This window comes from Monocercomonoides exilis (assembly GCF_001643675.1).
Source record: "Monocercomonoides exilis strain PA203 chromosome Unknown scaffold11-1913109, whole genome shotgun sequence".
NCBI lineage: Eukaryota > Preaxostyla > Oxymonadida > Polymastigidae > Monocercomonoides > Monocercomonoides exilis.
This window is the reverse complement of record NW_027150556.1, coordinates 259947-271099: the sequence shown is the minus strand read 5'-3', so window position 1 is coordinate 271099 and position 11153 is coordinate 259947. Positions and strand designations below refer to the sequence as shown.

The 11153-nt window shown below is 36.3% G+C and overlaps 2 protein-coding genes across 2 annotated transcripts; one reads left to right on the top strand and one right to left on the bottom strand.

Moving 5' to 3' along the window:
* Positions 1 to 306: 306 nt before the first annotated feature.
* MONOS_7519 (uncharacterized protein) lies at positions 307 to 5214 on the bottom strand (the record flags this gene model as incomplete). Its single annotated transcript, XM_067877851.1, has 16 exons — positions 5059 to 5214; positions 4727 to 5003; positions 4633 to 4663; positions 4344 to 4586; positions 4202 to 4274; positions 3896 to 4002; positions 3674 to 3740; positions 3418 to 3530; positions 2757 to 3291; positions 2651 to 2693; positions 2341 to 2453; positions 2260 to 2289; positions 2088 to 2161; positions 1870 to 2016; positions 613 to 1797; positions 307 to 426 (listed from the first exon to the last, which is right to left on the bottom strand). Exons 1-16 carry the CDS (start codon positions 5207 to 5209, stop codon positions 307 to 309), a joined length of 3309 nt encoding a protein of 1102 aa, XP_067731476.1. The 5' UTR covers positions 5210 to 5214.
* Positions 5215 to 5722: 508 nt separating this feature from the next.
* Positions 5723 to 10874, top strand: MONOS_7518 (uncharacterized protein; the record flags this gene model as incomplete). The annotated part of the gene is made up of 3 exons (XM_067877850.1): positions 5723 to 5792; positions 5847 to 5905; positions 5982 to 10874. The coding sequence occupies 3 exons, from the start codon at positions 5723 to 5725 to the stop codon at positions 10872 to 10874; spliced, it is 5022 nt and encodes a 1673-aa protein (XP_067731475.1).
* Positions 10875 to 11153: the final 279 nt, after the last annotated feature.

Genomic DNA, 11153 nt, shown 5'->3' with positions numbered 1-11153 from the left:
AGATAACAATAAGATGACAGAAATGAGATGAACAAGAAATGTGAAGTGAGATGCCGTGAACATAAATATTATATCAACTAAAATATGGTGAAGAAATGAATTTCAAGCTTTTCAAACAAATGAAAGGATTATAAAGACGAGCTAAAAATGTTGTAACATTCAAAGTTGATAGAAAAAGCATCAACTTTTCAGAAACTAATAAAAAGCACAGAGAAACAAGTCAAAAACAACAATAAAAAAAATGAAGGATAAGAGCAATCATTGATAGAAACAGTACATATTTGATGTGAGAGCAGAAGAAATCCCTTAAACTCCTTCCAGACTCCACTTGTCGCTCCTCTTCACAACCTTCTCACAGCCAGGCGCATCTGGCGAAGAGGCCATGCAGCAGCTCCATCCCTTCTCTTCCTGAAGTGGTAGTGGACCCTGAAATAGAAAAAATAGAGAGTGATTTTGGAGAGGAAAATGGATAAAAAAAATAAGAGAAAAAAGGATTAAAATGTTTCATTACATTAAAAAAACAAATATTTAATCATGTTTGAAGTATCAAAATTTTTGAAATAATGTTTGTGAATTCACAAGAAAATAAAAACTATTGCATCTTCGACATACGTAAGTTCCTGGGTGAAATCTTTCGACTTTAACACACGGCCGAGTCTTTGTTGAGGCAAATGAAGCATCAATCATGCCAGATGCCTCCATATATGCCAGTTCTTTCTCCTCTCTCCTTCTTCTCCTTCTCTCCCTTTCCCTCATCTCCTTCCAAATGGCTTTGCGTTCTGCTTCCATCTCCATCAGCCCCACATCCTTCTTCTTCATCTCCTCTTCCCATTCTTTCTCTCTCTGCTTCAGCTCCTCTTTCAGCTGCTCCATCTCCCTCTGCTGCTCTCTTCTTGTCGTCGTGCTTCCTCCTCTGCTTGTCACCGACATCGGAAGAAGATCATTCCCTGTCGTTGACAATGAAGCTGGCGAAATCCCAGACTTCCCTTTCTTCTTTTCCATCATCTTCCTCTGCTCTTCCATAAACTGCTTCTCTCTCTCCATCAGCGTCGGCCTGCGCTTCCTTTGAATTGTTTGCGGCGTTCCTAAAAGCGCTTCGTTTCTGCCATCGTTCTCTCCCCATCCTTCGTGCCCAGAAAAGTAAAATTCTCCTGTCTGCTTCCCAGTTCCTGTGTCATTCCATCCTTCTTCTCCCCATTTGTCATTGCGCCTCGTGGATGAAGGCGGGAATGCAGACATCGCTGAAATGCTCCCAGAATTCATGTCTCTTGCTCCTCGTGTCGAATATCCCATTCGCAGAGCACCTGTTCGATTTGTTTGCCCTCTCATTCTTTCCTGGCGCTGCTTCCATTCTTCCCTTTCTTTTTCGATCCTTTCTCGCTCTCCTTCAAAATACTTCTTCGTTTTCTCCATTGAGCGTATCCTTTTCTCTTTCAGCGCCTTTTCCATTCTTCTCCTCTCCTCCATGTCTATCATAGTCGATGTGCTCCACTCTACATCAGGCACCGGATCGTCTGAGGCTGTGCAGTGAGTTTTGAATCTGGCAACGAAAGGCACTTTGGAAAGAGAAACATCGCCAGATGATGCAACTTGTGCTGCCAATGTTGGAAGAGGCATTCGGCTCGGGATAATTGCATCGTTTTGCGATCGTGATGTGATAGAGTCTTGGTTGAATTGTTTCCCAAATGATCTTTCTCTTACTGTTGGGTTTGTGCTTTGGCTTCGAAATGAACGCAAAGTGTGAAATCCTGTCATTGTGGAAACAGGACGCAATGAACGAGTGAATATTTCTTCTTTCTATAAATGTTTCAAAACAAATTAATATAGATTAGATGTTATTGAAAATTTTCTCTTAATCACATTGTATACCTCTTCGTCATCTTCCCTAAGTCCAAGTGATGAATATGATCCAGGAACTGCAAATTTGCTGGGCTTTGGATCAAAGACAAGGGGGTTTCTTTTCAATGGCTGTGGCGAATGCAAATTAATTTCTATGTCTCTTTCAAGAGGTTGATGCTTTGATAAAAAGAAAATTTTTCCAAAAATCAATTTTCGATTAATTTTGAACTTATAAAAATAATAAATACCCGAGACAATTCTCTAGAACGTGCTTTATCGTATGCAGATGATCTAACTGTTGTTGTAAAATCCCAACCGGATTCTGCAATGTCGTAATTAAAAAAATAAATAATTTCAAATAAATATTTTGCAAAAAGACAACAAATAAAATATAAAATTTAAATTATGATGAAAGCACACTTGATCCAATGGGTTTACGACTCATGTACTCTGATATATCAATTCATTAATGGTTAAATTTGTGTAATACCAAAATCATACCATCCATCTCTTTGCGTTTTTGTTTCACTGAGGGCAGTACTTCAAAATCTTTAAATGCTTTAAAGTCCCTTGAAAAGTTCTTTGGAGCAGATGCATCCCCTGGTAATTCCACCCTTTTCAATCCAAGAATCGGTTGGGACATCACAAATAAAAAAATTGGGAGAAAAAAACTGCTATTTATTCTTTACATGTATTTTAATTAATAGAATATAGCAATATATACAAAGGTTAATGTAGCATATTGTAAAATTTTTGCTAACAATTAAAAAAAAAATTTTTTTTTCAATTTTGTTTTTGTATGAAATAAAACGAAACTCCAAATACGCAGATGGCAGCGCAAATCGATCCAATAACTATCATGAAATAAATAGATGGAAATTGATATTCAAAAAAATTCAACAATAAAAAATCCAAACTTATTCCGATTTTACTTTTTTTCGGCTTTTCTTTTGCTATTGAGGATTGTGTGTCTCCTTTTGATGGTTCGCTTTGTTTTCCAGAACGTCGCTGCTTCACTGTTGATGCTTCTAATTCCTCATTCTTATTTTTGGATGTTGCTTCATCTTCGTCGTTTTCATCATCATCATCTTCTCCCTCTTCATCTTCATCTTCATCTTCTTTCTTTTTTTCTTTTTCTTCCTTCTCTTCCTCCTCTTCTTCTTCTTCGTCGTCGTCATCTTCATCTTCATCCTCGTCTTCATCTTCATCGTCTTCCTCGTTTTGTTGGGGCATTGCGTACTTGTTCAACATAGTCACAGGTTTTGAATTCACTTTTTTCTCTCCTTTTTTTTCGACTGCTTTTTCGTTGCATTCAATTTTTCCAGAAGAAAAAGCTGGGACAGATTCAAAAGAAATCAGCTTGAGTTGATCTGACGTTACTATTGTGGGTCCTGAAGAAGAGGCATGAACTTTCATCTCACCAAACTCACCTGTGTATCGAGACAAAGCTTCCTGCAAAGCAATGAAAATAGGCAATGAACGAACATATTTATTTAAGGAAAAAAAAGATGGTAAATAATAATTGATAAAAAAAGGATATAAAAATCATTTGTTTTTTGAGATTTTTATATGGCAAACTGAAATATTGTGCTGAGAAGGAAATATTGAAACAGTTAAAGGTGGAAAGAAATTAACAGATTTTGATTCAAAAATGTTGGTTGGGACGAGCAAGTAATCATTAGGCATCACATCTGCAAATGTTAAGTATAATGTGTTTGAATATGTGGTATATACAAAAATCAGTAATAAATAAATAATTTTGGAATTATCGATATTTCAGTGTTAATTCATGAAAGAAAAAATTACATCTAATATCAATCATAGATAAGCAAACCCGAATGTGATGCTGTTATTAAACTGAGACGATGTTCCATTGAGTGAGCAAGATTGTCAATAAGAAGCTATGCATTGTTCAAATCGTAAATGTAGAATTTGAAAACAATACATCGGGGTAAAAAATGAAAAAAGAAAAGCAATTTAATCACAAGTCCATTTATTTGAGTTCAGAGCAAGAATAAAAATTTCAATTTTGATTAAAATTAAGAAAGAGCAATACCTTTTTAGCTTCTGAAATTGGTTGTTTGCCGTTTAAAATAGTGGAAGCAAATATACTGAAAGTGGCAACTTTTGCTTGTGACGAATTTTTTGCGGAGTTATAAGACACTAGAAACAATATAAGCAATCATGGAATGATGCATAACACATATGGAATACAGATAATAAGAATGATAGGTTTTCCATTGAATAATAATTGCAATGAAATTGAATTTAAATTCAGTTAATTAAATATAAAGAAAACAAATAATTTCACTTTTCAGTTGAAAGAAGCAATAATATGTATTCATTGTTCATATTTACAAACTTGGGGGAACAAAGCATTGAAAGCGTAATGGTTGACTTAAATTCTTTCCATCTCTCTCTGGTTGCTGAGATGTCTGTAAATAATTATCATATTCCATGTTTCATGAATATAGAAAATTTATTTTTTTTAAGTACTATCAAACTGTAAGTGAAGAAATCGGACTGTCGTTATTTATTTTACTGCTGGATGATTGTGGTGTTGGTGCTAAGGGGAACAACAACGTTTGAGGCAGTTCTTGATCAATTGCAACCTCAAGAGCTTCGCAAATATTTCCTGCTGTTGGATTTTTTCCGTTAAATGGAACCGTTAAAGGAAATACAGTAATTATTGGTACATATTGAGAACCAGCAGGAATTTGTTGAATTGTGATTGGGGTTGCTTTTGCCTTTAATTTTCGTTATTATTCAAAATTTTCAAAAACATTCACACACCGTGTCAATTTTGACATGAATCCCTGAATAACTGAAAAAAACATTAAAAAGCAATATATCTCTATAAATCGATGATACTGAATAATTTACAAACCTTTCAAACGTTGAACCTGCCCAGATAAAGAAACCATCTGATTGTGGAGCGGATTTCCTTAATTTATGAAATGTGGTTATTGCAGAAATAAGCATTTGAGCGATATTTCCCTGAAATGCTTTATTTCCTTTATGTTGCTCGAGTTTTTGTTTGTCAGATATGAAGCAATAAATTCCTTGAATGGTTAGGCCAATTGGAATAGAAGGTTCAATATTTTTTATTGCATTTTCAATTCCATGTGCAAATATTTCTTCAAAAACTGCAAGTGATAAATAATCTGTTTCAATTGATTTGAATGTGAAATTAAATATATATTATTAATCGTTTCAAACCTTGATTAAATGGAAGAAATCCTAATCCTGTATGCTTTGTAGCTGTTTCATTTCGTCCAATTATAGCTCCAAAATACAAAAATCCATCATTTTTCCATGATAATTTTGCTATATCTGCAGCATTATTACTCAATGATAAAGTGCGTGACATGAAATAAAATTATCAAAGTGATCATGCCCCCTAAGTGAATGAGAGTGTTTATCTTTATCAAGTGATTTTAAGTTAAACTGAATATATATTTTAAAATTAATGGATTTAGAAAAGAAAAGAATAGATGCATTTTCGTTTTGTTGTAATATTATTGAAAATCCTCCTTTAGATTATCGGTTAGCAAAAGAAAGAATTGTTAATAGTTTTTCATTTTGTTTAAATTACGATCAGTGTTATTCGGCAAGCTGTTCAAGGGATAACATGTCTTGCCGGTTGTTCAAGTTCTATTTCAACTGAATGTGTTATAAAATATTTATTAGAAGTGATTCAAAATCACGAAAAATATCGTTCACATCCAAGGCGATATGCTGTTAGAAGTTTAGCTATTCTCACATATTCTAATAAATCGCTTATTTCTCCGTCATTAAAATTGTTAACTTTTGTGTGTTATCTTTTTTGTGGTCTTAAAAGGATTAAATAAGTTTATTTTTAAATTTCAATGTTTGTTGAAAGATGTGTGATCGAGAGCATGAAACGAGTCAATATGTGCGTAAAGCGTGCTTTTGTGCTTTAAGTAGAATTGGTAACTATTTTTTGTGATTTTTTTTATTCTGAATGTGAATTATGAATAATTTAGGAAGAATGTATCCTTCGCTTCAGTGCGATATTGAACCCATTTTCGAGAGATTTTATCGAGTATTATTATCTATATTGAATAATGTTTAAATATTTTTATCTCTATTTGTGCCTTTTGTTTGTAATTCGTTTGCAGAATCCTCGGACATACAACAGCAATCTATGGGGCCTGCTGATTGGCACAGGAAGAATGGCGCAATCAAATGCTGCGCTGCGGCAGCGCTGGCTACCTCGATGGATTGAGGCTTGTCGTGATGAAGATGGGAAAATACGGTGGGCAGGAGTGAAGGCACTTGGGCATGCCGCTTGTCCTGTGGGAGATGTTGTTGGCGATGGGAAGGTGGAGCAGCTGTGTTATGTGATGTCATTGCACATGTTGTTTGATGGTGGCATAGGACTTTATAGGAGGTATGAAGAGAGGAGGAAAGAGAGGAAGAGAATGTGCGGGTTTTCGTGGGTTAGCAGGAAAAGAAGAATGAAAGAGAGAAGAGAAAAAGAGAAGATGAAACGTAATCATGTAAATGGGAAACAGAAAAATAACGGTGCAAGTGAAATTTGTGAAAAAGAAGGAAATTCTGACACTTCTATTGGGCCTGTAAATAGCAACGAGCAGTCGATACCATCTGGAGAATTGAAAGAGAGCGAAATTGAGTCTGATAATAACATTGAACAAAACTCCACAAAAGATTCTTCTTTGGATGAAAAAATATTAGAAAATGAACGTGATGCATCCGTTTCTTTTTCACAACCAGAACAAACCAAAGTTAAATCTCGGACAACAAAATTAGACTTATTTCCTCAATTCAAGCAAAAAATGGCACAGACAATTGGAAATACCTCAGAGAAAAGTGATCAATTAGCATCTTCTGCTTTGTCTTCTTCATCGCAAATAAAGCAACCATGTGCTGTGCGTTCTGAAGCAAAAGAAGCAGTTGACGAGCCTTCCGGTGAAAAAGAAGAAAATGCTTCCAAAGAAAATTTGACAGAAGTGAAAAATGATGCACAAGAAACGAAGATGGACTCATCTACGAGTTGTTCAGCAGCAGATTGTGCTCCTATTTCATTGCATTTCTCACACAGCGCAACAACAATAGATGCGTCTCAGGTGGATGATTTGTTCGCACCAGCTCCGAAAGATGAAGAGGAAGAAGAGGAAGGAGAAGAGGGTGAACTTGAAGAAGAAGATGATGATGATGATGAAGCTGAAGATGCCGTTGATGTTGAAGGTGTTGTTGTTAATATAGACGAAGAGATTGCAATGGATGTCATTGGAGAAGAAGGTGAGATTATGGAGGAAATTGAAAAGGATGAAAATGTAAGCACAAAAAGTGGAATTGAAGAAAATCGACAATTGAATTTGGCAGATGCAAGTGATAGGGACAATCTCCATATCAACGAATCTTCTTCAGAAAAAGGCGAATTGAACGAAACTATGAAAACAATCGCATTCAAAAATCATGTTTACAATGTTGAAGATCAAACAAACAAAAACAATGCAGGTTGTGATGCTAATAAGTGTACTGAAACACAAAATGAATCCAAAGATATTGATTTGACAAATGAAAGTGATGGAAGCAAAGTTGAATTATGCTCAGACAAAACACAAGAAAATCTGCCTCAATATGATCAGCAGGTTGTGTTGTCACCTTCTTCGACTTCAGAATCTGTTGAAGAAGATTCTTCAAAAGCGACAAAGCGGAAGCACAGTGAAACAGAAGAAGAAGACATTCAATTAAAAAATAACAATGTTCAAAGGCAATTTCAGACAAAGTCAAAAGATAATCTTCAACCAGAGGGACATTCTGATTCAATAGAACCATCGAATTCTCGTCTGCTAACTTCTCCTCGTCAGCATTCGCATTCGCCTTTGGAAGCAGAAATACGAAAGAAGCTAAAGCAGATGCTGGAAGAAGACTCTGCTCTTTCTCTTTCATCAAACTCTTCTTCACGTTTGTCTCAACATCCTGATCCTTTAACAGGTTCTTCGTCAGGTTCTACCAACTCTTCATTATTTTTCTCCACGTCTCCTTCGATGTACTACTCCTCCTGCCGACGCCTCGGCTTTGACATCGACCTTCTTCCAGACAGCTCTGAAGCTTCTATTTCAGCCTCTCTCTTTTCACCGTCTTTGACCGAGCACCAGACACAGCAGTGGAAAGACGAAGAGACATTCCTCGTCCAATATGGCGCAGCACAGGCACTTTCGCTTCTCCTCCGCTCCAACCCTGACCGCTGGTGGGAGCAGCTGACTTCGATTTTCGCGTTCCTCATTGCAGACAGACGAATTGCAGCGCTTGTCAAAGTGAGTGTCATTCTGACATATGGCAAGCTGTCGTTCTATCTGCACAAGAAAAATCCGTATTTTGGGCCTATTCACTCACTTTTGCGGGAATTGTCACAGAAACAAGAGGAGATTGTGGCTGAGCCTGCGATGTATGCACTGGTGGACTTTGCGTTGATACACAAGGAGTGGTTTGAGGATGTGAAGAAGATGCTGTCAGAGAGGATGATGGCAAAAGAAGAGGAGAATGAGAAAACAGAGAAGGAAGAAGAGAATGAGAAAGAAGAAGAGATTGAAAAGGTTGATGGTGCAGACAATGAGATTGAAACAAAAAAGATGGATGAAGAGAAGAAAGATGACTCTGATTTGATGACTAATTCTATGAGCTCTCATTCTGATGCTTCAAGTGATGGGAAGGCAAATGAAACAACATCAACAATTAGTTCATATTCAGTTTCTTCTGGTAATTCGACTGCTGAATCTACAAAGGCACAATCCTTACCAAAAAAAATAGCAGATGTGTTTCCTTTTCCTTTCTTTTCCTCATTTTCAGCCGCATCAACATCTTCGTTAATATCTAAGAATGTGTTAGACGAAAAAGATTCAGCCTCCGAACCAGCTTCGGTGAAAGATGGAAAAGAGAAAAAAGAAGTGGAAGAAAATGAAAGTGAAGAAAAATCAAAAAAGCCAGAATCAGAACCAAAGGCAAATGATTCTTCTTCTTCTTCTTCTTCAAATGATATTTCATCCCCGCCATCTCCATTACAATCTCCTTCATTAGACATCCCTAAACCAAAGGATAGTTCGTCTACTGCACCTTCTTCTTTGTCATTATTTTCTTCGTCTTCTTCATCTTTTCAGTCAGACACTTTTCTTTCATCAGCCTCAAATCATTCGCTCCGCCTCTTTCTGAAGTCGTGGTGCAAGCTGATCTCTGAGAACCATCGGCCAGTCCTCAATCAATGCTCTTCTGTTGTGTCACCGTATCCAACAGCCAAATCCTTCCTGCCTTTTCCTGGCAAACCTCCTCAGTTGCCTGGTGGTTATTATGGACGAAGCAACTTCAATGGACAAAGACAGTATTATCAATCATCACTTCCTTCAAATTCTTCTTATCCATTGAATTTTCCTCCTCTTCCTTCTTCTTCTTCTTCTTCTTACTCGTATATTCGGAATACTCCAAATCCAAGGTATTTCAGAAGACCTTACAGACAGCAAACTTTTCGAGGAAGAGGGCGATATATCAATCGCTATGGGCCAATGTCAAATTCATCAACATATCGATCTCAGTATTACAATCAGAATTATTCTTCCGCACAAAACATTTCTCCGTCTTCTTCATTCCCTCCTACTTCTTCATTCATCACTCCTCTCATTAGTCAGAAATCTGTTTATAATATTCCGTTGCCTTTGAATTCGACTCAGAATTTCAGTATTCCTCCACAATTTGAGAATCCACAAATTAATCCGGTTAACATGATACCAGACCAGCCTTCAAATATTTCTTCTTTTCCGCCTTCATTTCCAATGCCTCGTCAATCATCAACTCAGTCACACTCTCCTTCTTATGCACCTCAAGTTCCACTTCCTCTTCAGTCGTTTTCTCCTTCTCCTTTGCCTTCATCTTCATTTTCTCCTTCATCATCTCCTTCGCTTCCACTTGATTATCCTTCTCCTTCTCAAAGAAACTTTGATTCACAGCAATACAGATCGAATAGCAACTCATTCAATAGCTACAGTCAGCGTGACACTTTCAATTCATTTCCTCAAAATATAACTGATCACTCCTCTTCTCCGTCTTATCCTTCTCCCACTTTTTCGCCTTCTCCGCCTGCTCTTTCTCATTCTTCATCTGATTTGTCATTTTCTTCAATACCTTCTTCTCTCCCTTCTTCTCAACCGGACAGCTCTCAGCTGTATTCTCAGCAATTGTTGCCTTCATTCAACAAGCTGTCTTATCATTCATTCAATCCTTCTTCATCTGACTTGGTTTCTTCGCAACAATCTCAAACTCAAACACTTCTGCCACAAGAACGCCAAGTGCATATTCAGCCAAATCAACAATTAGGCGAATATCGCAGCTTCGACCAACCAGTCTTTGGTTCATCTTCAAATTCTTTCAATCCTTCTTTTTCGGCTTCTTCATCTTCTGAACGTACAATTTCGAGAGATATAACTTTACCGTTTTCACAATCTTTTTCATTTCAAAAAGAATTTTATTTGCCTCTTCAAAGTCTTCTTTCTCCTTCTTCCGCAACTTCAAATGTTGCCTTGTCTAATCAGATCAGTTCAACAAATTATCAACCATTTCGCAATTCTTTGCCTTCTTCTTCAGCATCACTTCGATTTCAAAACGAAAGTTTGTCAAATTTTGTTGATTCAAACATTTCTTCAATTCAATCAAAATTACCTCAACAGCATCTTTTAGCTGACTTATCAGTAGAACTGGCGCAACAACGCTTTCACGTAACTCCTTTACCAAATTCTTCCATTCGTTCTTTTGATTCCTCGTCTTCCACTTCACAAAATCCTCCTTTGTTTGAAACTGAACATCTGGCATTTCAATCATCTGGTATTCAAAATCATCTTCATTCTTCTTCTTCTATTCCTAATCCAAATTGCAATTTGTCTGAGGCAACCGTCTCTCGCTCTGTTTCCTCTCTTCCTCTTCCTCCTCCTCCACCTCCTCCTTCTCTTTCAAGTTTTGCATCTTTTGCTTTACCTTCTTTTAATTCTCGTAAGCAATAAAATTGTTAAAAAAATGAATAGAAACAATTCATTAAATTCTAAATAATATTCTACAAATTTTGATAGAATTTTTTGCGTTATTTGCAGTATTTGCAAATGATAAAATAGAATATAATTGAAATCCATTTTTATTTTGAATATTTTTTGAGTTATTTTAATTCAAAATCATCAAGAAAATTACAATTAATTGCAACCACTCAATTTAGTTCTAAATTGGCTTATCAATGAATATGATAAATACAATAAAAATAAGTGAAATAATCATGATTTATAGAAATT